This window comes from Zootoca vivipara, chromosome 16, assembly GCF_963506605.1.
Source record: "Zootoca vivipara chromosome 16, rZooViv1.1, whole genome shotgun sequence".
NCBI classification, from domain to species: Eukaryota; Metazoa; Chordata; class Lepidosauria; order Squamata; family Lacertidae; genus Zootoca; species Zootoca vivipara.
The window spans coordinates 32,928,077-32,954,819 of NC_083291.1; the positions used below are offsets into that span (position 1 = coordinate 32,928,077).

General features: G+C 47.2%; 1 protein-coding gene across 1 annotated transcript; it reads left to right on the plus strand.

Moving 5' to 3' along the window:
* The first annotated feature begins 2,778 nt into the window (after positions 1–2,778).
* LOC118097880 (TLC domain-containing protein 4) lies at positions 2,779–26,604 on the plus strand. The gene is made up of 7 exons (XM_035141170.2): positions 2,779–2,982; positions 12,376–12,546; positions 13,089–13,178; positions 15,502–15,560; positions 19,487–19,581; positions 22,390–22,463; positions 23,441–26,604. Exons 2-7 carry the CDS (start codon positions 12,392–12,394, stop codon positions 23,730–23,732), a joined length of 765 nt encoding a protein of 254 aa, XP_034997061.1. The 5' UTR covers positions 2,779–2,982; positions 12,376–12,391; the 3' UTR covers positions 23,733–26,604.
* Positions 26,605–26,743: the final 139 nt, after the last annotated feature.

Here is a 26,743-nt window from a genome sequence, read left to right on the forward strand (position 1 = left end):
ATAAATTATTGTCACTGCATTCAATTATTACTGTTTTTTGTAATAATGTAAGTAATAACTAGCTCTGAAAGCAGAAACATAGTCAGAATAATGGCAAGTAGATATTCAAATGTACAATTATTGTACAATTTATTGAAAAATGATTTTTGGTAACTGCACTGGGTGGTGGAGGCTCGCTAGGGTTTCATGCAGGACCTTTGCAGAGCTACTAGTACCTGGAGATGCTGGGGTCCTTCTGGATGCAGGACAGATGTTCTGCCAGTGAGCCACCACCCTTCACCAAAGGGACTGGCTGAGGTTGACTCACTGGAGCTGCTCTCCTGGTTCCAGGGTTTAAGGGCCAGAAGTATAAAGCAGCATCCTATGTTTCTGAGGAGAGGGAGAGGGAGGGGAGGGGAGGGAGGGAGGGAGGTGAGGGAGGAAGGAAGGAAGGAAGGAGGAAAAGAGGGAGTGGGAGGGAGAGAGGAAGGAAGGAAGGAAGGAAAGAAAGAAAACGAAAGAGGGAGAGAAGACGGAAAGGGAGAAAGAAGGAAGGAAGTAGAGGGAAAGAAAGAATAAGAATGAGGGAGAGGAAGAAAGATGGGAAGGACGGAAGGACGGAAGGAAGGAAGGAAGGAAGGAAGGAAGGAAGGAAGGAAGAAAAGAGGGAGCAGGAGGGAGAGAGGAAGGAAAGAGGTGAGAGAAAGACGAGTAGGAAAGAAGGAATAAAGAAGGAAAGAAAAAGAAAGAGGGAGAGAAGACAGAGATAAAGAAGGAAGGAAGGAGAGGGAAAGAAAGAATAAGAACAAGAGAGAGGAAGAAAGAAAGGGAAGGGGGGGTCGCCGCCTTGATTCAGCGCCAGAAAAGAGCGCGAAGGGACCCAGGGGCAAAAAGCATTTCCCGTGCAGCGTGAGGCAGCGGGTGTCCGTTTTAGGAGAAGTGCGTAAAGCCTCAGAGTTGCACGTTCGTGAGGCTGAGCCGCAGCAGGAGGAGGAGGAGGTGAGGCAAGAGGAGGAGGAGGAGGCGGCTTGCCGGGTCGGTGCCCGGCAGCGCCCTGCAGAGAGTCCTGAGCCTCTGGGACGCAGCAGTGCTCTGTAGCACTTTGAATCATCCTCCTCCTCCACGCGCGCTGCTGGGTGCTTTGTCTGTGCTTCAGCAGCAGCAGCAGCCGTTTCCAGGCGCCGAGCCATGGCAGGAGGAGGAGGATTCAAAGTGCTACAGAGCACTGCTGCGTCGCAGAGGCTCAGGACTCTCCGTGCGGCGCTGCTCCGGCCGCCTTTCTACCCCCCCCCCCGGCCCCAGCTGTTTGTCGGCGCGGCGCTTCAGCAGCAAGGTCCCGCTGCTGGGGCGCGCTGGCTGGGGCGCTCGGCGGGCCACATGATGAGGTCTGGCGGGCCGGATTTGGCCCCCGGGCCTTGTGTTTGACACCCGTGCCTTAAACTTTCACCTTGAAATATAAGCATGTTTTAATGACACAAACTTCCATGGAGTAGGGGCCCACTTTGTCAGCATGTTCTGACAATTGATAAATCTGCATACTGTATATAATAAAATTCCCCACGACAGCCAGTGTGGTGAGCCAGTGTAGTGTTGGACTAGGACCTGGGAGAGAGACCCGGGTTCAAATCTGCTCAGCCCCAGGGAAGCTTCCTGGGTGACCTTGGGCCTGTAACTCACTTCTCAGCCCGAACTACTTCACAGGGTTGCCTTGAGGATAAAATGGGGAGGAGCAGGAGAGGGACTATGTCTGCCACCTTGAGCTTCTTGGTGGAAAGGTTATTTAGTACAGTATGTAAATAAATAGACAGATAAATCCCGGAGGGAGTCTATGTATGAGCAGAGGGCAACGCAATGCAAGCCCGTTCCTTAAAATTGCTACTTGTGCTATTTTAAACATCCTTTCCCATTCATTATCTATCATTTCAATTCATTACTGTATATATCATATTATCATTTGAAAAACAAACCCAAAGCCTTCCTTTTGGGAATTATAGGGACAGAACTACCAAAACTGTATATAAACTTATTCATGTACAGAGGCAAGAATGTTACTTGCCCCAAAACAGAAAGAAGCAGAAGTCCCAGTAAAGGAAGAATGGATATAAAACTAATGGAATATGCAGAAATGGCAAAACTTACTAAAAGAATAAGAAATCAAGATAACACACCTTTTGATATAAAAGAATGGAAATGGTTTATTGAATACAGATAAATTGTAAGCAGATAACATTGGCAGGATTACTGGCAGTTTGAAAAGAGTATAGTTAAAGTACATAGATGAATAAGTGAGCAAATTAACTTGAATATGCAGAAGATATTAAAAATAAATTTAAGGAACCGCAGAAAGGGGGGGGGAGGAAGTCAAGTTTTGAAATGTTCAAATGATTGTAAAATTAGTGAAATGTATAAACCTGAGAAGTATAAATAAAATATAAAAATAATAATAATTGGTATGCTGTGGATTTACTAGTAACAAGCTGCGTGGAGAGGCTTATTTGCGGGTAAAGTAAAATAAAACACCACCAGCCTCAGCTGACTGACTAGGCTGGCCTCGGAGCGGGTTTCTCTCCGGGTTCGTGGCACCATGCGCCCGGGCCGGGTGCAACGACCTCGCGCCCCCGCTCGCTTTGGTCTGCGCGCTTCCCACGCCCCTTCGCGGCGTCTGCGGGGCGGATCTGGGCGGGAGCGAGGGCGGCACGGAGGCCGCCGATTGGAGAAGGCCGGGGATGGGGGGCGGCGCTGGCCTCCTGTGGTCCGGCTGGAGGAGGAGGAGCCGGGGGGGGAGTGTCGCCTGCCTGGGGCCCCGGTCGCGTCGCGGCCGTCTCGGTAGCTCTGCGCAAAGCAGCAGGCGCGGCCGGAGGGAGGTGCGTGCGCCTTTGCGCGTGGCGGCGGCGGCGCTGGAGGCTGAGGCGCGAGACCCCGGCAGGCGGGGAACCCCAAGCGGCTGGACTGAAGCTCGGACGTCGGGCAAGCGGGAGCTGGAGGGGCTCGGCTGGGTGTCAGGTGGGTCCCGCGAGCTGTTCACCGCGGCGGGGCAGGAGCAGAGCCTACTTTTGGAGAGGCTCTGTCCGTCGCCAACCGTCCTGCTTTGGGGGTGAGGCGTCGCCAAGGTCTTGCTTCGAATGGGCAGCGTTTAGCGGGGAATACAGGCTGAAGCAGAGTCCCCTTTCCCCTAAAGCGAAGGACATTTTGTTCTCTCGCTATTGCGCAAGGAAGCCAAAGCGTTGCAGAGATATGCTGTGCATTTCTGTGGAGGAGAAGGCTGTCGAGGGCTACCGGTGGCCACGGTGGCAACTTGGGGGGGGGGGCTGTGTGCTCCGCCTCCTCCGCAGCTGCTGGAGGCACACGGGCAGATGTGCTTCTGAATGCCAGTTGCTGGAAACCGCGGGAAGGGTCTCTCGTATTCGGATCCTGTTCGCTGGTTTCCCATAATGGGCATCTGGTCGGCCACTGTGAGAACAGGATGCTGGATTAGGTGGGCCATTGGCCCGATCCAGCACACTCTTCTTAGGGAGTGCAGTTAACGATCTTTCACCGGCCCAGGGGCATATTTCTCTGGTTCCGCGATAATATCTCCTACCTCCCCATCCCGTTTGAATGAATAGAAGCCGGAGAATTGGCGCCTCGACCTTTCTGGTAAACTGGGACCTTGGGGGTGAATTACTATGGCAAATACGTGGCAAGAGGGAGACGCGTCTCATGGCAAAGGGAACCGTAGCCTCAAAGAGGACGGAGAAGCCCTGAGTATGTTTTGCCTGCATGTGTGTTTCAGAGCATCCTTAACAGAGCAATCCAGCAAGTAAAGTTGTATGATAATAATAATAATAATAATAACAACAACAATAAATTTTTATTTATACCCCGCCCTCCCCAGTCAAAACCGGGCTCAGGGCGGCTAACACCAATAAAATCACAATAAGACATAAAAGAAAGAAAACAATTAATTAAAATACAGATTAAAATACAATATTAAAATTTAAAATGCAGCCTAACACGGGTCAGACTGAATCCAACCCAAAGGCCAGGCGGAACAGCTCTGTCTTGCAGGTCCTGCGGAAAGATGACAAATCCCGCAGGACCCTGGTCTCCTGTGAAAGAGCGTTCCACCAAGTCGGGGCCAGTACTGAAAAGGCCCTGGCCCTAGTCGAGACCAATCTAACCACCTTTTATGGCTCGGAATCTCCGGAATGTTGTTATTTGTGGACCTTAAGGTCCTCCGTGGGGCATACCAGGAGAGGCGGTCCCGCAGGTACGAGGGTCCTAAGCCGCATAGGGCTTTAAAGGTCAAAACCAGCACCTTAAACCTGATCCTGTACTCCACCGGGAGCCAGTGCAGCTGGTAAAGTACTGGTATAGAGGCACAGGGAGCATATTCTCTAGAAAAAATAACTTTACTGCTGTAGCTGTATGGCTGAACATGCTTTCCCCTATACAGTGGAACCTCGGTTTATGAACACATCGGTTTATGAATTTTCAGTTTATGAACGCCGCAGACCCATCTGGAACGGATTAATTCATTTTCCATTACTTTCAATGGGAAAGTTTGCTTCAGTTTATGAACGCTTCAGTTTATGAACAGACTTCCGGAACCAATTACACCCATGCTTCAGTTTATGAACGCTTCAGTTTAAGTACTCCGCGGACCCGTCTGGAACGGATTAATCCACTTTCCATTACTTTCAATGGGAAAGTTTGCTTCAGTTTATGAACGCTTACTCCACAGACCGTCTGGAACGGATTAATTAACTTTCCATTACTTTCAATGGGAAAGTTCGCTTCAGTTTATGAACGCTTCAGTTTATGAACAGACTTCCGGAACCAATTGTGTTCATAAACCGAGGTACCACTGTATACGGTACGGTACGTGGAATCCTTTGGAAATGTAAATAAGTCTGAGATCACTTGCTTTGTAACAGCCAGCAGCATGTGTAGGCGTAAAGCCTACTTATTTAGCTTTAAGTTGTGTCCGAACTTTTTTTCCAAAGAGGGCCAGATTTGATGAAGTGAAGGGCCGTGGGGGCCGACCAAAGGATTGAGGTTGTTGAGCTTTTTTATGATTTTACCCAAAGTTGTTAGACCCCGAAACGGACTTTGGACATTTCTTTAAGCTGTGGTCCTAGAACACTTTCCTGGGAATAAGAGCCTTTTAATTCAGTGGGATTTACTTCTGGGTTGGCATGCACAGAACTGGACTGTATGTCAACGATTGAGCAAATTTAAGCCGACCTGTTGACGTGTACATATGAAGGCTCATCGCACGGGTTAAAACATTCATCTGAGACCTGGAAGACTGGAAGAAATTCCAAAGGTTATTAGGTGATAGGTACTGTGATGTGTCCAAGAACATAAAAAAATTACTTTCTGCCGAGTCAGGCCGTTGTTTATAATGCTAAGAATTCTACCTTGATTGGCAGCAGCTCTCTGAAACCTTGCACGTGAGTTTCCCCCAATCCTGCTTCCTGTGATTCTTTGACTAGAGAGCTTGGCATGTGCCATGGTACTGAAGGCGGAAATTCCTCAGTTGAAGTGCCATAGCAAAAATAGGTGCTATTTGCTTTTATTTATTTATTTCTGTTGCAATATCTATATACTGCCTGCCGCCTTTGATGGCAAAGCTCTCCCACAGTGGCTTACGTAAACATTTTAAACCATAAAATATAACTGAAAGCAAACCATTAAAAAAAAAAACCAACGGCAATCTAGGAACAGTACATGGCTGAGCTGAGCAATTCAGATAAAACAGATTAAAACAAAAAAAACCAGCAGCAGTTTACACAATTAAGTAGTTGTTAGACCAGTACTTCAGTTAAAACTAGATTTTATTTCATGGGAAGGTGGTATGCAGAGCAGGCCCTCACCTGACAAAATCTTAATGCAGGGGTTTATGGCACACCTGAACAGCAGCTGGAAGGCATGTGGGCTTGGATATGGCATAGAGCCATGCTCGCAATCCCACCTGTCTCTTGGAACTGCATGGCTCCTCATCTCAATAGATCACAGCAAAACCACCCCAGGGCATAGGGACCTGCATGTGTGGTATAATATGCATAAGAATGGCCCTGTCGTATCCCTTGGGCTTGACTAGTGTCACACTTGCTTAAATGGTTGTTGGACTACAACTCCCGTCATCCCTGACCACTGGTCCTGCTAGCTAGGCATGATGGGAGTTGTAGTTCAACAACAGCTGGAGACCCAAGTTTGAGAAACACTGTTAACTAGTGGTGGAAGCTCATGCAAGAACTTCTGCTGGCACAGTGGGGCTTTCTCTCCTCTTCTCCCCCTGCCCTCCTCTAAATTGGCTTGGGGTGTGTGTGTCAGGAAACACCCCCCCCCCAAAAAAACAGCACACAGAGCTAAAAGTGAGGATAGTTTCGTACGGCAAGCTGAAAAAGCTTCTCTTGATGGAATGATTGCCATAGCACTACACCAATTTCCTCCGCTCAAATTCAGGGGTATAGATACCTCCTACTAGAAGGGGACATGGCTTAGTGGTAGAAGACGTGTTTTGCACACAGAAGATGTCGGGTAAAGAGACAAAACCGCAAAACCTTTTGGGAGATGCGTAGGTGGTGGACGTCAGCTTGTATGAACAGGAGCCTTAATTGCAATCATTTGGGAAGCGGAATAAATCTATTGCAAAATTCCGTGCTGGCGACACAACTCAAAGCAGGAGGATGCTGGCAAATTAGTAGCTAAGAAACTGCCTTATATGAAGCCCTACCATCACTTCAGCTGTGCTTTCAGATGCCAGAGATTAAAGCAAGGACATTTTGCACACTAAGTGTGTGCTCTTTGCTGCAGAGCAGTTCTCCTGTGTGCCTGTACGTTTATCCATTTAGGTCGAATGACGTTCAGAAGGTTGTACCCCTTTCCCCTGTGGTCCTTACTCTGGATTAGCACTCCTCCAGCTGCTTTTTGTTAAAGAAAATTTTGAGCATGCTAACCTTGGAACTCCAGTGCCACTTCTGGTATGACCCATAAACTGACTGGGAGGAGTCTTCAGGTCAGAGAACCACAGGTGGAAGATGCACATCTTGCAAGAGAGCATTTTGAGAGTAATTGAGTGAGAAGACAAATCCTATGGAAGAGTGGCAGCTTCAGGTTTTGAGGGGCCCTTGAGCGAGATGTTCCTGAGTGGAGCCACCTGGTAGTTGCTGCAAGTACCCATTCATTTGTCCTCTTCCTTTGTGTCTTCTTCAACACAGCAAGCCAGAGGAGGAAGGCAAGCTGAATGGAGGTGGTTGCTGCTGCTGTTGCTACTACTACTTCTGTCCGTCCGCCACTGCCTATTCACTCAATGAGGGCAGGGGAATGGGCAGCAAGAAGGAGCAACAGCAGCAGGGAATGGCAGTGAAGCCTTGGCCCTGGCATGAGCCTCTGAAGGTGTCCACCCTTGATGCCAGCGCTGCTATGGAAGAAGGACCAAAGGCGCTCTGAATGTTTAGCCCAGAGGAAAGAAGATTAAGAGGGCAAGATTAGGCTGTTTCGTTCAGAAATATTTTAAAGAATTTCGGAAAGAAGAGAGGGAATAGCCATTCCCTATGTGAACAGCAGCAATGGCCATGAATCACAAGGAGGTTGGTTTGGGTTCGGTTCAGAACAGATTTCCTAGAGAAGCTGTTGGTCTTGCTTGACTTTTTTTCAATGAGGGGGCAGTCAGAAAGGTTGAACAGACATGTGTTGGGTAGTCAACAGCACACCTTGTTGCACTGTTTTAGAACCAGTTCAGGGTTGTTTTTTCTTGTTATCACACTCACAAATTTGTCGTAAAGTAACTGTACTAGCTAATCCTGGGTCTGTTTATTCAGAAGTCAACCCCACTGAATTAAATGAGAGTTGCTAACAGGTAAGGGCACGGGTGGCGCTGTGGGTTAAACCACAGAGCCTAGGGCTTGCCGATCAGAAGGTTGGCGGTTCGAATCCCCACGACGGGGTGAGCTCCCGTTGCTGGGTCCCAGCTCCTGCCAACCTAGCAGTTCAAAAGTACGTCAAAGTGCAAGTGGATAAATAAGTACCGCTACAGCGGGAAGCTAAAAGGCGTTTCTGTGTGCTGCTCTGGTTCACCAGAAGCAGCTTTGTCATGCTGGCCACATGACCTGGAAGCTGTACGCCGGCTCCCTCGGCCAATAAAGCGAGATGAGCGCTGCAAGCCCAGAGTCGGTCACGACTGGACCTAATGGTCAGGGCCCCCCTTTACCTTTACCTTTAAGGGTGCAATCCTCTAGTATGGGAATAAATGTCAATGAAATCAATGGGACTTCTGAGTAGTCACTGTTTAAATGTGCACATGGTTGCAGCCTTAATCTCCAGCTGCCCTGTCCTGTGGCAGGCCTTTACAACTCCTTCCTGGAATCTGGGCTTTGAACAGGATGCACCTTGATCAAACAATTCAGGCCAGGCCAGACCAGCAAACATAGAAATAAAGCCAGCCAAGCACATTTCTGCTCTGCATCCAGATCTCTGTGCAAGATGCCCTTGAGAGAACTTTGCAGACACCAGGTGCAGTTGTGTGACCTCTGCATATGAGGACATGGGTGTGTGTGTGTTTAGAAATCCTGCACCCATTGTAAGTCTGCCAGTGAAGAGCAGATGCCCATTTCCTCATGCTGCAACACACATGTTGGTTTCAAGGCAGTTTCATGTTCCTCTGGTTTCCAACATGAACATATGTTTTTGAACACCTGGCAAGTATTTTGTTGTTCTCAAATACACTTACTATATGAACATAGGGAGCTGCCTTAGTCAGACCATTAGTTTATCAAGCTCAGGACTGTCCTCTCTGACACTCATAATTCATTCACATGAAATGTTCTTCCTATAGGCTGTAGTTTCCATATGATTTGGGGTGCCTCTCTGCATTATATGTGCCATATTACAAACCACCCAGCAGGGGAATTCCTCACCCCTGGTTAAAATGGCAAACACGGCTGGAATTTTACCAACTTGCTTGCTTGCTTGCGCACGCACACACACACACGTACGTTTTCAGTGCCACAGCCTATTTGATTCCCAGATGGGGGCATCTTTGTTTAGGGCAGCATTTTGTACACCTCCACTTAAAGGAGCTCCAATAGCAGAGTTGGGAAAGATCCCAATACAGTGGTACCTCGGGTTACAAACGCTTCAGGTTACAAACGCTTCAGGTTACAGACTCCGCTAACCCAGAAATAATACCTCGGGTTAAAAACTTTGCTTCAGGATGAGAACAGAAATCGTGCTCCAGCGGTGCAGCGGCAGCAGGAGCCCCCATTAGCTAAAGTGGTGTCTCAGGTTAAGAACAGTTTCAAGTTAAGAACAGACTTCCGGAATGAATTAAGTTCTTAACCAGAGGTGCCACTTTACCTTGGAGAGAAAAGTAGTGGACTGGACTAGGCAAACTAGTGGTCTGACACCAAGCTATAGAGAACTGCCAAATGTAGGAGCCGGCTAGGAGACCGGGAGACCTGGGCAATCCATTGAGAGGAACACTCTTGCCCTTATTATTTGATGGGCATGCTTTTTGGAAGGACAACATGACTACCACACTACCAATTTAATTCTGCTGTGTGGAGCTGCAGGGGAATATTGGCTGACTTTTCAGTTGATAAGAAATAGCTGTGCGATTGCAAATACCTGGCTTGCGCTGTGCATGGACCGATCATGTGCTCTAGATTCCTTTGGAAGGAATGTGGGTTCTGAGACAGACAAGTTGGTGTGGTGGGGCAGCGTGTTCTCTAAAAAGTTGCTCTTATCTGATAAGATTTGTCTCTCTGCTACCAAGCTTGATTTAACAGCCTGGCCAGAGATGGTAAAACAAGTTATTGCTTTCAGCTACTGGAGGGCACTTACCGTAGTAGCCATCAGGCCGCTCCTCTGCCTCTTAACTGGCTAAACTTTCCTTCCGTGAAAATTCATTATTTACTCCCATCCTCTTGAAGCTATTGTCTGCTGACCCCTTAGTCCTGTCTCCTCATTTCTCTCTAGTTCTGAGGGAATCACTTTTTCGTCTCTGATAATACTCCTGTCTCTCTCCTTTCTTGGGAGTTTCTACATTCATGTTGACCACCCAGCCTGGTACCCCCAGATTCTTTCCACACAACTTCCTTCAGCAGCTACCTTTGGTCAATTTCTCCCTGCATTGTGACACTCTTGATCTTGTGAAAAGAAGGGCCGCTTCAGGCAATCTTTTTATTGAGCATTCAATCCGATTTACTTACACTGGTGTTGTATAATGCCAGCTATTTATCAAGCATTCACCCAGATCTGTTAGCACAAAGGTCTTCCCATCTGTCAGTCACGAACACACACTTTTTAGCGCATTTTGCCACCCATTTCCTAACTGCACGAAGCCTGTGTGTTTGCTGCTGTTTTTTACAAGTGGATTTGTTGTGACAGTGCTTTAATCCACTTTAATTATGCAAACCTAAATTTCCAGTATGTATTTGACCCTTTTCTGCTAAGTAGCAGTCTGGAGGCAACTTTCTTCCACCTCTCCATCAGCCTTCTCCTCTCTCTTATTCAGTCAGTTCTGGAACCTTTTGCCTCTTATCCCCGCCTTCCTCTCTCCTTTCCTTTCCTTTCCTTTCCTTTCCTTTCCTTTCCTTTACCTCTTCCTTCAGTTTTTCAGCCTCCTCTGTGCTTCACTCCTTCGCTCCTCCCTCTCTTAGCTCCCTTCATCCCACTGATCCTAAGCCCAAGCTCACTTCTACACTGTACAGTATTTCACTTCATCTGCTCCTGTTCTTGCGCAGCTCAGGAAGTCTCCTGACCCTTGCCAGCTGCTCTCGACACAACAGGTTTGTTTTCTGTGCATTTTATCGTGGCTGATTCTTGCTAACCAAAATTACTGTTCTTCTCTATTTTTACGTTCTTCCCACCAAAACTCTGCATTTTGGATATTAAGAAATATCCTGCTTTCCTTCTCTCCACCCATTTCCCCCCGGATCTTCCTCCTTTACATTTTAGGGGCTCTTTTCTTCCCTGGTATTCTTAATCTCATTATTCTTACAGATCCCTCTTGTCTTGCCTGATTCCCCTTTTACTTCTTTCTGCCAGCATTTTGAACCTGTCGTCCAATTGGACGTCACCAGCTAGCTTACCTATATTCTCTATGTGGGGGGTCTCCAGGGCATCTTCCCACCTTTGAAAGTTTCGCCTCTCACTTGCTGCTTAGATTGTCCTGGGTACATGAACCCCTGTGGGAGATTGAGTGAAGCTTATCCCTTTGGCATACTTGCAATTCCTTTAGATAACACGCCCGATGCCTCCTAAGCTACACCATATGCAGCCGCTTGATCCTTATGGTGTTATGACGCACTGGCCAAGCCTAACTTTGCCCCATATATCAGAGACTGAACTTCTTCTTCCCCACCACCACCGCTTGGTCCATGCAGTGAATTGTCAGCCCAGTAGTGGGCACTCCCACCCTGTTCTTACAGTGGGAATATATGTGCCATAGCAAAGCATATAACCAAATGTTCCAGCCTTGCAATTCACAAAAATTGCAGATCCATGGGACTATCTAGGACCGGCTCCATATCTGTGGCTGCATCAATCAACGAGTGGGACAGAAGTTGCAGTCCTTCAAAGTTTGAGACTATGAGTTATTTGCAATATTGCCTATGGCAGAGTAAACTGGAGAGACTGGGCTGTGTGTAATCAACCATTTACTAGTCTCAACCCAGGCAGCAGTTCAGTGCCTTTTGCTATGCAGTTTTGAGACCAAAAAGACTTCCTCTGCTACCCCTGGTGTAGCAGTTCTCAAACCTTTTTTCTTTCTTTCTTTTTTGGCAAACCATTTGACAATTTACTGGGCCTCGGCAGACTCCTGGATAGGTCAGTTAATCCTGGATGGCTCAGTTGGTGAGGTGCTAATAATGCTAAGGTTGCAGGTTTGATCCCCTTATGGGGACAGCTGCATATTCCTGCATTGCAGGGGGTTGGACTAGATGATCCTTAGGGTCCCTTCCAATTCTGTGGCAGGAAGGTAAACAGTGTTTCCATGCATTCCGGATTCCGTCATGGTGTCCTTTTGCACCAGAAGCGGCTTAGTCATGCTGGCCACATGACCTGGAAAGCTGTCTGTGGACAAACGCCGGCTCCCTTGGCCTGAAAGCGAAATGAGTGCCGCAACCCCATAGTCGCCTTTGACTGGACTTAAATGTCCAGGGGTCCTTTACCTTTTCTTTACAATTCTATGATTCTGTGACTACTATACTTAATAAACTTTTATTCAGTGTCAAGATCATGGTCAAAGCTATTGTCACTTCAGAAAAATCAACTGCAGGGCCAAGTACAGATATTATTTCCTCCAAACACATGATTCTAGTGAATTTGTAGGGTCCCCCATCTCTGTTTTGCATCTCCCCCCCCCCCCCCGCTTTCCACACACACCCATACACATTTGTCTTCTTGCAGGTGTTGCTGGGAACCAATGGAGGACTCTACCCGCCTGGGCTACTGTATTGTGGCTGGCAGTTTTGTGGCCTTCCAATTCTTCTTCTCCGCTGTCAGCCCACAGTTATCTTTGTCGCTGAGTTCCAGATATTCCACCCTTCCATCAGTCAAGCAGAACGAATGGAATTCCAGGTATAGTGTCTTAAGTGGTGGGGGGAGGGGATGGAAAGAGTCCTGCAGCTCTGTCTCACACTCTCAGCCAGTTCAGTGGAAGAACCCCCCCCCCCCGTCTTAAGCATATGCGACGCCGGGGTGCAAAGATCCACCCCCCAGTTCCCCAGTCCCAGTCGCACAGGAGGGCGGAGCCAGCCGGCCGCCTCAGCATCTTGCTGGCTCGGTCGCCCCCGAACTCGCGGCATAGAGCCGCCCACAGCAGAAGGGCCCGCCGTGGCGCTCTGACCGACGGGTGGGCTCTTCCCCAGACTCAACTCTTGGGCTCCGGACTCTTGGCCAGGTGCCCCTGAAAGCCTGACGCCCAGGTGCCCTGCATCCCTAGTGCCTATGGGTAAGACGGCCCTGAACCCCCACTCCTTAGCATATGAGAAGCCTTGGAGCATCGCTTGCTTTGCAGGAAAGAGATGTGAATGTGTACATGAGTGCGCATGTAGGGGGGGGGGGAAGAGTGACACGAGCACTGCAGTCATGGGGTAACCCTGTCCTATCCTCCTGCCTAGATGTGTGTCCACCCTCCATGCTGTGATAGTCGGGCTCTTCTGCCTCTGCATCCTTTGGTTTGACGATGCTGTAAATGCCAACCCTATCTGGTAAGAAGGAAAGGCCCTCCTGGCTTGCTTGCACGCTTCCTCTGACCGCTTTGCTGTCCAGGCTGGCATGTGTAGATTTGTCAAGTCTGCCCTCCCCGGAGAGAGAGAGAGAGAGAGAGAAGGAGGAAGAACTGGTGCATGTGAGCTTGATGGGACACATTGTGCTAGGAAGGCATGAAGGGTTGTTTTGTCTCGGGGAAGAATAGCCCCTTGTGTTCCTTGAGATTTGGGATTGCAGGAGGGGGCGGGGGCACAGCTTCTGGGCCAGGGCTGGCAATGGGCCTAAAGAGGTGTTTATGTTGCTGCCTAAGCCATATCCCCTTCCTCCCTTCCTCCCTCCCACTCTGCTTGCAATGCACATTTCCATGCCTTTTTTCCAGCCTCACATTGCTCCTCAGCAGGGCTGGCTAAGTGAGTCCCTAAATAAAGCTCCGCAGGCATTTCGGTCTCTGTTCCTTTCCCACCAACACACACATGACCCTGACTAGTCGACTTCACCATCTTGGAGCACGCAGCCCACTGTTACCTTATGTACAACCCGTCTTAGATTCACCAGCTACATGTAGGATATTAGCTGTGTATGTCCTTGTGGTAATATAAGGCTGTTACCCAGACCAGCCCTCAACCTGAGGGTTGCGCAACCACAGTCACCAACATCAAGGTTGGGGGAAAGACCAGGTTTTGTTCCTACCTTGTTACAACTTCTCTCTTTTTTTGTTCTGTCTCCTACAGAAGCAACTAGCTCCTATTGTCTAGTTTACACCAATCCTTTCGGTCAGTTGTAATCTGTGAGGGGACATCTTAAAGACCCATGGGTGTGTTTTACACAGTTTCAACAAGAAAGAATGGGGGGGAGACTGCTGGAGAAACAGCCTCCCTTTCTTCTAGAGATGGGGATCCTATGCCCCTCCAGAAGTTGATGGACTGCAAGTCCCATCAGTACTTGCCAGCATGGCAGATGGTGAGGGATGAGGGGAAATGCTGTAGCGCGACACTATATAGAGCACTGGTCACCATCCTTTTTGGAACAGTGAGAGCTCTGGGTGTCCCAGACAGAAAATAGCTGCTGTGGGGAGAGGATTTGCCGTAATACAAAATGGCTGCCATGGGGAGCATAGCATAACACGTTGTTGTTAATAATAATAATAATGATAATAATAATACCCTGCCCATCTGGCTGGGTTTCCCCAGCCCCTCTGGGCGGCTTACAGCATATCTAAAAACATAATAAAAACATCAAGCCGTAAAAACTTCCCAAAATAGGGCTGCCTTCAGATGTTTTCTAAAAGTCAGATAGTTGTTTATTTCCTTGACATCTGATGGGAGGGCGTTCCACAGGGCGGGCGCCACCACCGAGAAGGCCCTCTTCCTGGTTCCCTGTAACTTCGCTTCTCACAGTGAAGGAACCAGCAGAAGGCCCTCAGAGAAGGACCTCAGTGTTAAAGATAAAGTCACCCCTAACAACCTTACACTTTCCATGGGAAGTCACCTATGTCCTACTAGTCTTGATTGTGGAGTTCGCACAATACAGGTTTTACACAGGGAGAGGGAGAGAGAGAGAGATGCTGTTGCTGTTCATGGAACAGGGAGCATTCCTCAGTACCAGGGAAAATATTGAAGGTAGCTGCACGGCATTCATTCTTATTTGAATGAAATTTCTGAGGTGGTGCCTGCACATTTTTCCTCATAACTTTCTTCAAGTTGGGGTGGGAGGTAGGACTGGAGACTTAGTTTCTTCTTTAAAAAAAATGAAAGCTCAAAGTCTGGGGCACCAGTGAAAGCCTTTTCAGGCACAAGTTGGCAACCCCTGGTATCGAGGGTCATAGGTTACCCCTCCCAGTTAGTTGTTTGTCATCAGTAGTCTAAACCAAACATGTAAAATATAAAAGTGTGGAAAGAAAGAAAGAAAGAAAGAAAGAAAGAAAGAAAGAAAGAAAGAAAGAAAGAAAGAAAGAAAGAAAGAAAGACCTGAAGATGTTTCATGGTGATATGGAGCAAAGCAAGGGCCTGGTGTCTTTTTTCTGCAAGCAGGCGGTATGAAAGACTGCTGATCTGGATAGACCCAGAGTGCATTGTAGTGGACCGTCAATTTTTGCCCAGCCTCTCTTACTGAGTCAGAGAGGTCTTTTTCATCTAACACCAGGTGGTGCTTCTTGCATATGAGAATGAAAGAAAGAAAGAAAGAAAGAAAGAAAGAAAGAAAGAAAGAAAGAAAGAAAGAAAGAAAGAAAGAAACTGGCACCTATTCGAAGTAGGGTAGATTCACCTCCCAGAAGCAGATCCCTCACCTCTTATCATTTCCCCTCTCTTTCATCCTTTGCAGGGGAGACCCTTGGCTCGTCAAGCTGAACATAGCTGTCACGTCTGGATACTTGCTGTATGGTAAGTATCCTGTCCCCCATTTCACTGGGCAGGCTAGAAAGGCCCAAGGCTGGTAGCAGAAGTTTTCTGGGGAAGCTTGCCTTTCCTCTCAGCACAGCCAAAGTTTGCCTTTCTGTTCCTTGGCCTGCTGCCATCAGATGCCACTGGGGATATCTGGCCTTACCTTCCAAGTTCCGGACTGCAGAATCCGGGACCGGCAGCCATTTGACACCGGAAGTTGCGTCGATGTAACTTCCGGTGTCGCTTTGCCCTTCTATGGGCACCCAAAATGGCCGCCGCCGGCTTCGAAAGTTGCTTGTACGCATGTCAGGAAGTGTGCCGACGCAACTTCCGGTGTCACTCCGCCCATCTATGGGCACCAAAAATGGCTGCCGCCAACACCGGAAGTCACGTCTGTGCACTTCCGGACATGCGTAGATGCGACTTTTGAAGCTGGCGGCGGCCATTTTGGGTGCCCATAGAAGGGCAAATTGGAAAGAAAAAAATGGCCGCCGGCAGGAGAAAATAACGGAGAAAAACGGGAGACGAAGTGATACGGGGGACCACCGGGAAAAGGTAAGTAAAAAAGGGGTTTTCCTAGGGAAAACGGGAGACTTGGCAGCTATGTATCTCGCCCTGACCCAAGACCCATTCAAGTGAACAGGAAAGGTGCTTCTATACTGAGGCATTCCCAGTAGATTGGGCCCCAAAGAATCACCCTAAAACAAAACACAGGAGCTTGTGCTTCCCCACCTCCCATCTCACAGTGAAGGGGAAGTTTGGACTGCCCAGAAAGAAGAAAAGCTTTGCAGCTGAAAAAACATACTGGTGTGTGTTATCTGCTGCCCTGTCTGCTTGTTTTATGTTTCCTGTTTTGTTGTTGTGCTGTTTATCTATTGTTTTTATTTATTGTGGTTATCTATAGCTTCACTGTAAGTCATTTTGAGCAGCTTTTAGGTACAAAAGTGGAATAAAAGGTGTCTAAATAACTTTTTTTAAAAAAAAAAAGTACACAATCACTTGTGATGTACAGCAGAGCACTTTCTTTTTTGCTGCCAGTTGGTGAATTTCATCCGGCGATTTAGTTCTGTGAGAAGTGAATTTGAAGCCCTGCTTCTTCTGCCAGGGAGTCTCTTGCATCCTCCATCAATTCACTCTCACTCTTCTCAGTTACCCATTGGTAAAGTTTTTATTTACTTACTTACTTACTTGCATCCATATCCTTGTTCCCAAGGTGGCAAACATGCAGTTCCCAAGTGATCTCTCATCCAGGAAGTGAATGATGGCCTCATGTGCCCTCAGACAAAACTCTGGAAATCACAAGTTATTTCAATCCAATAACACTAATAATAATAATAATAATAATTATTATTATTATTATTATTATTATTATTATTATTATTATTATTATTATTTATACCCCGCCCATCTGGCTGGGTTTCCCCAGCCACTCTGGGTGGCTTACAACAGAAAAATGGAATAAAATAATCTCTTAAACATTAAAAGCCTCCCTAAACAGGGCTGCCTTCAGATGTCTTCTAAAAATCTGGTAGCTGTTTTTTTCTTTGACATCTGATGGGAGGGCGTTCCACAGGGCGGGCGCCACCACCGAGAAGGCCCTCTGCCTGGTTCCCTGCAACTTGGCTTCTCGCAACGAAGGAACCGCCAGAAGGCCCTCGGTACTGGACCTCAGTGTCTGGGCAGAACGATGAGGGTGGAGACGCTCCTTCAGGTATACTGGACCGAGGCCATTTAGGACTTTAAAGGTCAGCACCAACACTTTGAACTGTGCTCAGAAACATACTGGGAGCCAATGTAGATCTTTCATGACCGGTGTTATGTGGTCTTGGCGGCCGCTCCCAGTCACCAGTCTAGTTGCCGCATTCTGGATTAGTTGTAGTTTCCGGGTCACCTTTAAAGGTAGCCCCACTTATAGCGCATTGCAGTAGTCCAAGCGGGAGATAACTAGAGCATGCACCACTCTGGCGAGACAGTCCATGGGCAGGTAGGGTCTCAGCCTGCGTACCAGATGGAGCTGGTAGACAGCTGCCCTGGACACAGAATTGACCTGCGCCTCCACGGACAGCTGTGAGTCCAAAATGACTCCCAGGCTGCGCACCTTGTCCTTCAGGGGCACAGTTACACCATTCAGGACCAGGGAGTCCTCCACACCTGCTCGCCTCCTGTCCCCCACAAACAGAATTTCTGTCTTGTCAGGATTCAACCTCAATCTCTCAATTCCATTGCAGACCTAATCCACACTTCCCAGACCAGATCAGAATTCAACAATCTTTCTGATTTTGCACTTCTCTGAGTTTTGGTTTCAGTCCTTACCTAGAAACATGCCACAACATATTAAAAATGTTTCTTTTAGGATAACATATATTTAGAAATGTGTATATTGAGATGAAATATGTATTTAACCCAATAACCCAATTTTTAAACATTTTAACGGAAAGGTTTTTTGATGTTTGGCATTTCATTATGTTTTTATATTCTGCTAGAAGCCGTCCAGAGTGGCTGGGGAAACCCAGCCAGATGGGCGGGGTATAAATAATAAAATTATTTATAATTTTCTAAATAACCAAAATTATCCAAATTTGGTATAACAACAACAACAACAACAACAACAACAACAACAACAACAACAACAACAACAACAACAACAACATTTGGTAGATGCAGTGGGAATGGGTTTTGTTAGCCAATTAAAACAAAAACAGCAAAACCAACCAATATGTTGTTTATGGAGTTCTGAGAGGCTTAATTTGTGGAAATTCACATTCCAATTTTTGTCAAGGTCATTAAAGAAAAGGCAAAGCTGCTGGAAAACTGTGCTTCAGATTGAAGCAGGCCCGCAGGGCAGAGGAGAATACAGTGGGGAGGACGCAAAGTTCTTGGAGTTGTTCTGGATGAAGAAAGCTCATCCCAAATACTGGGATCCACACTTTCTGGAAGAAAGCTGAAACACCCTCTATATTTCAAAGGATTATTACGATGTGATGGGGACTATATAAGGTTTCTAGATTTCCTCAGTGGTAGGAAATGTGTGAAGGAGGAGGGAAGAGAGGTAAATGTCTCAATATAAAGATACTGTAATGGTTTTTGTGTGTGCAATTTTTTTAAAAAAAAAAAACCACGGTTGTATTGTTGGATGCTACTGAGTAGTTGACATTGGGGCCCAGACTATAGCTGCCAAGTCTCCTGTATTCCCCGGGAAACCCCCGTTTTTCCAGTTGTTCCCAGCCGAAAAAATGGATTTTTTTGTTTTTCCCCGGTTTATTCTGGCGCGGCAGCCATTTTGGAACTGGGCGGAGCAGCATCAAAAGTAACTTTTAAGCATGCTCCGCCCAGTTCCAAAATGGCGACAGCACTACTTCCAGTCTGCTACTTCCGGTCCAGTCCCTTATTTCTCAGGCCGGAACCTGGCAGCTATGGCCCAGACTGCCAACACACTCCTGTGCCACTGCTGGCAGATGGACATAAATCTACTAGCTGGTGGGTTCGAATCCCCACGACGGGGTGAGCTCCCATTGCTCTGTCCCAGCTCCTGCCAACCTAGTAGTTCGAAACCACACCGGTACCGCTGTGGTGGGAAGGTAAACGGCGTTCCTGTCCGCTCTGGCTTCCGTCACGGTGTCAGACAAATGCCGACTTCCTTGCCTGAAAGTGAGATGAGCGCCACAACCCCATAGTCACCTTTGATTGGACTTAACTGCCCAGGGGTCCTTTACCTTTTAAACCTTTTTTCCCCTACCCCATTTAAATCTTCACCTTTTAAATCTCTGCCTGCAGGTTGGCTGTTAAAAGAAGAATCACGGGGCCAGGGGTGGAAACATGTCAGCCTTTGCTGTGTTACTAGCCATGCTTGAACCTTGTTCCCTGCCTGCTCATCTCCCAGTAAACCTTCCTTGTGTGTATGTTGTGTGTTGTGTTCTGAATTCTAGATCTGTTGCTGCTAGTACGGTACTGGAGGACATTGGGAGATTCCCTTTTCGTTTGCCACCACTTGGCAGCGCTATACGCTTATGGATACGTGTTGGTTAGTTCCAGAGTCCTTTAGCTATTGGGGAGGAGGGAGGGGGAGAGGTTTCCTCTTATTCTTCATTCTTCTTTCTTTTTCTTAAAAACAAAACAACAACCCATTCTTCATCTATCCCTTTGCTTCACTCTGCTCTTCTACAGCTTTCAGTGGTGCTGCATCGCTCCATCCCAACCCACAAAAACCGGCTGTCATCAGGGCAAAAACGGACATGGTCTGAAATCGGGACTAGGGAAAATAAAGAGAATTAGCATAGCACAGATTGAAATATTTCCCTCTCCGCTTCCAATGATCAGTTGGCTGAGAAATAGAGCTTCCATATGTCTGAGAACTCCTGATTTACTTTTCATTTCCATGCTCCAGGAACTTTTAAAAGGTGTTTTTTTTAAGAGAGAGAGAGACAGAGGGCACATACCATGGGAAGCAACCATAAGCATGATTACTCAGAAATAAGTCCCATTAAGTTAAATAAGATTGACCCGCTAATTTGTGTGTTTAGGATTGCAGCCTTAAAAAGGTGTTGTATGGAAATGAAGTAGTATAAAGTATAAAGACAGTCTCTGCCTGTGGCTCCATAGTAGTCTAGAACAGGAATGGCAAACCTGTGGCCCTCCAGATGTCACTGAACTACAACTCCCATAATTCCTGACCTTCAGTCAAGCTGGGCGGGACTAAGGGCAACCAGAGTCCATCAACATCTGGAGGACTACAAGTTATTCATCCTTGGTTGTTGAAAAGAACAAGATATGCTAGGAAGGGAGTGGGACAGACATTTTAAAAGCATAATGAGAAGCAGCATTGGTAGGTCACATTAAAGAGGAGGGGGAAGGTGAAAGTTTTTTATCTGGGTTGCTAACTTTATTCCATCACTAAGCTCTTTGTGAAATGGTGGAATTATTTCCCCCTTGCCAGAAATAACCACCACCACCATAGTTAATTTATTAATCAGCTTCCTAAACACAGTCTTAAGGTCAGTGCTATCAACTTTCCCCTTTTTTGCAGGAAATTCCCTTATTCAGCGCCCTTACTTTCATATCCGGGAGTTGACAACCCCATAGAATTCCTTATCTTATCTTCAAATCCGGGGGGTTGACAGCTATGCAAGGTAATTTACACATGAAATAATGAAAAACTCAAAAACAACCAGGGCCGTCTTGAGCAGGTCGGGCGCCCTGGCGCTGAGGCGCAGAGATCGCTCCAGCGCCCTCGCAGCGCACAGCACCCTGCCGGCTCAGCGCCCTGGCGCCCCGCGCCACTGGGACTACACCTAGAGGCGGGCCTGAAAACAAGGACATTTAAAACAAGAAGTCTTAACACTCGTGGGGAAGACCTGTTAATTCAGCTGATAAAGCCAGAGCAGAAATATTTTCAACTGTTTCCGGAAAGTGCAGACACTGGGTGCCTGTCGTATGTTGGATGAGGAGGTGGAGAGTCCTGTTCAAGAGGAATCCATTTGTGCTTCCAAGCTGTGCTTGTCCTGCTCAGCCATTGATTGATTTAGCAACCTTGGAGCAAGTAGCGTTTCCTCAATACTCCTTACCTCGTCTGCAAAATAGCCATTATAACATAGGCTGCCTTCTAGATAGGCATTTATTTACATGCTGCTTATATGTCAAAATGGCTTCTAAGCACTTTGCAACTATAAAATCAGTCCATATTTAAAATGCACAATAACATTGAAACATCCTTACTTAAAATATAACTGTACAGTAGAACAAACAATTATAAAGCCTAAAATTAAAACCGTTAAAAGCCGTTAAAACAAAACAATCACATGTTCGATTCAAGGGAATGTTTATCTGGCTAGAAAACGATAAGGAAATGCTGGCATCACATTGAGCCTTGAGGTTAACATAACAGCAGTCCTTTGCACACTTACATGGAAGCAACTTCTGTGAATTCAGTGGGAAGAAATCTCTCATGGATGCTGCAATCTTGTCATACTTGGAAGCTAGTCCTGCTAAATGAAATTGAGATTTTTTACAATCAATAGCAGAGATTGTGTTACTAGTAAATGGGTTTAGAGGGTGGTCAGGCCCCAGCACCAATCACCCCAGGTTAATATAACTTCAGCCCACATCTAAGGACTCCTGCCCCCACTGCGGATTACCTTGCCCTTTCTAGCTCTTTCTCTTTCCTGAAAGCATTAACTCTTGAATCCCCTGTGGTCGTTCTCCTGTGGTCACAGCCCAGCCTGCTCCTTCATTCATAGCAAATGGAGTCAGCTAGAGCAATAACCCTCCTGCAACAGAGGTCCCTAAAATTCTCAATTCATTTCAAGGGGGATTGAGCAGGGAAAGGACCCATGAGATTGCGCCTGTCTTCTGACATGCAATCAGGCATTTGTAAGGGACTTGCTCGGAGGGATTCGCAACCCAGCCCAGTAAAGTTGCTTACGTATTACGTAGTTGTGTTGCTGAACTGGTACAGTTCACGTATTTGGAACACACAAATCAAAGAAGCGGGTATTGCGGACCAGCTTCTATTGGCATAGATATGCACAGGTTTGGCAGGGTCCTGTTGGGTGGATGGACATTAAAATGGTTTTGCATCATTCAGGATGGAAAAGCACAGCGACCATGGCGTGGGTGGCACCAAGGAGTCTGGCCGTACTGGTATTCTGCTGTGTTGCTCTCTAACACTTTCTCTGCTTGGCTTCCTTGCTGTTGTGAGAAAGGGAGGTCGGGCTCTCTGCTTGGTACCTGAGAGCTGCCTAAATCTTCTGGCACTGGAAAAAGCGAGGCCTTTGGCGCTGTCTTGGGGAGCAGTGAGGCCAGCATCTCAGGGCTTATCTTTCTGTCCCCACAGAGCCGTGGGGTTCTGCCCTACTTTGCCAATTTCCGTCTCCTCTCAGAACTCTCCACGCCCTTCGTGAACCTGCGGTGAGTTTTCTAATGGAGTAAGTCAAGGGTTTTTATGCTTTCAGGAGCTTCTTCACAACCCTTCACAAATCCATTCGATAATGTGGGTCTGCATATCCTTTTCATAGCAAAAGGAACAGGCTTGTGGAAAGCAGCTGTTCTCCAGGCCCCTCACAAGGAGCCACAGTAAAGCCTCTCACTTCCTAAATGGCCTTGGCCCAATATACCTGAAGGAGCGTCTCCACCCCCATCGTTCAGCCCAGACACTGAGGTCCAGCTCCGAGGGCCTTCTGGTGGTTCCCTCTTTGCGAGAAGTGAGGTTACAGGGAACCAGGCAGAGGGCCTTCTCGGTAGTGGCGCCTGCCCTGTGGAACACCCTCCCGTCAGATGTCAAGGAAATAAATAACTCTCTGATTTTTAGAAGACATCTGAAGGCAGCCCCTTTTAGGGAAGTTTTTAATGTTTGATGTTTTATCGTGTTTTTAATATTCTGTTGGGAGCTGCCCAGAGTGGCTGGGGAAACCCAGCCAGATGGGCGGGGTATAAATAATAACATATTATTATTATTATTATTATATTTTATTATTCCACAGTCAACATCTTTGGGTGGCCACCACTAAGGAAGCTCAGCTCACCCCGATCCCTTAATCCTGGAGGAATTACCATAGGTGGCCCTGTGTTCCACCAACCAGTGAAGCTTAACGGGGGATGCAGAGGGCACCCCCTTGAATTCATAGCACTGACCCCGTTCAAAGCTTACTTTTCAAGAAATTGCTGAGAAAATGGCTATATCGTTCTATCTGGGAGAACCATGGCTGATTTAATGCTGCTGAATTCTTGGTTCCCCATACCTCACTAGAGGTCTGGAATAATCCTTTGGATGACTTGTGGTTTTGCTTTATTCAAAGAGGTGGAAGGAAGGGGTGGCATCTTCCAAGGCAGCCCCCCTGGGTGGTGTGTGTGTGTACATTTGACACAATCCTTTTGCCTTGCCTCAGGTGGTTTCTGGATGCAGCTGGCTGGCCACGCACTTCCTGGGTCGTCTTGGCCAACGGCCTGGCCATGACGGTGGTCTTCTTTGTGGTGCGGATTGCCGTCATCCCCAGCTATTACATGCAAGTCTACTCCTGGTATGGGACTCCCGAGTACGAGCGCCTGGGCCTGGGTGTACAGCTAGCCTGGATTGGGCCCAGCCTAGCCTTGGAAGTACTCAACATGGTCTGGATGTATCGCATCACCCGGGGCTTCTACCGAGCTGTCTGCCGCTCCGTGTCTCGCAAGGCAGCATGAGGATGTTGAGGACGGGGCCGTACTTGGTCAGGAACGCAGAGACTCTTAAGTACTTCTGGACCACACTGGAAACTCTCCCTTCTAATGCCCTTAGAAGCCAGTAGCCATAGGAACTGCTTCTGACCATCCCCTTGGCCCAGGCAGACAGCCCTGGATCTACACAACTGGAGCATTTGGTTTTGGTTTTTTTCTTCCATCATCTTGGGCCACCCTGAACAGAATGAGCAACTGGAGAACAACAACCACCTCAGTTTTGGGGATGGACTCTCTGGGCATTTAACATGGTTTGAAATGTATAGTTTAAACTCTCTGTGTGTGAAGCACAGGGATATCCTTTGGCTCACATGGGTGAGTGTGGAGCAAAGAGAGATATAGCTGGATCAGGGGCTGCCTGGTCTTTGTGGCTGCGGGCTTAGACTGCAACAGTGTGTCTAAACAGCTCATTGTCCTAATTCAGCCGTATGTCTATCAGTTGGAAGGAAAAATGTGCACCATTGACTCCAGTGTAGAGGGGCCTGGTTCTGTAGGAGGGAGACTTTAGAAGAAGAGAGAAGGGATGAATGGAAACCGTTCTGCCACTTTGCCCAATGGCTCCTGGTTCTTTTATAGAAGTATGTTGGGAGAATGAAATAGGCCGAATGCATAGAGGAGGAAACTGCATCAAGCGAGGCACTGAAAACGGAGGATTGTCCATGCTTGGACGGCAGCAGTAAATACTGGAAGACAGTGTTTGGAGAAAAGGTGTTTCCACTCTACCAGGTTGGGGTAGAACTTGACATTCCTTCATACCAAGGTCCTCAGAACGCTGTCCTTAGCAAAACAAGGCTTCATAACTCTCTTCACTTGGGCATAACCATGACACTCTTGGCTGTTTTGTTCCGAGAGCTCAAAAGTAAAGAGGTTGACACAAAAAGGCCTGAGCAGAACTAGTTCAAAGCAAACTGTGAGGTTGTTGGGGGTGGGCGGGGCAGACCCAGTTACCTTTCACAAGAACTAGCCCGACAGGTGTCGGCTGCCGTTCTGAACCCAGGCACCTCTCCTTGAAGCAGCATCCCTCTTAAGGGGGAAAATTGCATCATTCCAGCACAATATTGCAATAATCTGTTGTACGTCGGTCGTAATATTGAATGCAGCAGTGTCGATTATGGCTTCCTAAAAGTCATGAGCACTCACTGATCATGTCATGTGTCACATGTGAACATAAGAAGAGCTTGCTGGATCAGGCTCATGCCCCTCTTCCCCCCCCCAAAAAAAACACACACCTTGTGTGCATGGCAAACTGTGACAGCAAGGCCCCAGGTGTGAAGATCTTGTGTTGTGAGCGCCACATTGCTGCTGAACGTGGGAAATCAATGTGTCCCATTCCTCTGTGGTTACTCATAGCGAAATTAAGATGCACCTGTGAGAATGGCCCAGGCGGGTTTCCGTGTGGCTTGTATCTTTGATTCACCTTAAGGACCAACCGCAGAAGAACAGTTGCTTCTCTCCCGCCCCCCCTGCACACAGATTCTGATGATACAGTGCTTACAACAAGTTGTCAAGGGTTCAGCATTCTGTTTGCAAGGTTCTCTGCACTGATGCTATTACTTCCTTACTTGTTCTCTGATGCTGAATCTTCCCCTGCCCCCAACACACACACACACACACACACAGCACAAGTCACAACAGTTATTCCATCTCTAAGGTGCCGGGGGGGGCAGAAGTTTACCTGTGCTGAACCAGCCGAAATGAAGCCCCCATTAATTTCTGTGGGTTTGCACAGGAGACTTTTCTTGGGGACTGTGCTTCTAAGGTTGCGCTGGACCAAATATACCAACATCAGGTGCTTAACGTCTTGAGGTAGACTTCAATAAGAATTTGTATGCTCTGGGTCAACTTCTACCATTCCTCTACCTGGCTGCTAGGAGAGCAAGCTAATTTTTAAGAAGCTTGTGAAAGCATTGTTCCAAAATCTGTGCCTTAAAATGCTTCGCCAAGCACTTGGCACCACCCTGGAAAAGTACCCTCCAGTTTGTGGAAAGGGTACAGCTGCCGGCATACATCATTTCACTATGAACAAATTTATGCCACAAATACAAGCAGTGGAAATTCTGTTGTTGATTTTTCTCTGCTGTTCAGATGGTTTTAATCCTCACCTATGCAGCATTTTTAATTTTCTAACCTCCATTTATTAACTGGAATCAGTGAGCATTAAGATAATAAATAAGATTAATTTATTAAATTTTGGTTTCCTCTACTTATTCTTGTCTCTGTGTGCATGTGCATCTGTGTGTTGCATTTGGTGGATGTTGGGGCTGCAATACACCTGAAATTTCCCAGACATAGCCGGGATTTGGCTATTGGAAACAGCGCCCGGGCAGAAAACGCTTAAATGTCCGGGGAAATCCGGATGTATGGCACCCCCCAAGCTCAACAACTTTGGCCCAAACTTTTTAAAAAAAGAAGCTTAACAACTTTTGTGTCTGGATTTTCACTTTTTGAAATACGGCAACCCTAGTTTAGGCATGTTATTGGCAGAGAGGTCTGCACCATATATGGATAGCTCGACCTTGAAAGTCGTCTTCTCACTGTGCTTCCTTCTGTGTTTCTCAAGTAATACACCTGATGTAGTGAGCCATGGATAGACACCATGCACATCAAAATAACTGGGAAGCTGAGATGACCCCAGATCAAATGTGTCCAGGACCCAAGAACAACAGGCCCAGCCTGGCTTCCATTGAGAGAGGTGTCTACAAATGGATTAGAAACTGGGTGGCAGCAGGGCATATGGACAGAAGCAACTAGAAACAAAAGGAATAGCTCTTATTTTTATTTTTTTAATATATATATTTATTAAGATTTTCTCAGACAAAAAAACATTTAGGAAATACAAAACAGAAGAAGAAAAAGAAAATAGGTAAAGGTAAAGGGGCCCCTGACCATTAGGTCCAGTCGTGACCGACTCTGGGGTTGCGTGCTCATCTCGCATTATTGGCCGAGGGAGCCGGTGTATAGCTTCCAGGTCATGTGGC

Coding starts and splice junctions, on each gene's coding strand:
- LOC118097880 (XM_035141170.2), top strand. CDS start 12,392: ATGGAGGACTCTACCCGCCTGGGCTACTGTATTGTGGCTGGCAGTTTT. Junction 12,547..13,088: donor CAGAACGAATGGAATTCCAG/GTATAGTGTCTT, acceptor CCTCCTGCCTAG/ATGTGTGTCCACCCTCCATG. Junction 15,561..19,486: donor GTCTGGATACTTGCTGTATG/GTAAGTATCCTG, acceptor TCTGAATTCTAG/ATCTGTTGCTGCTAGTACGG.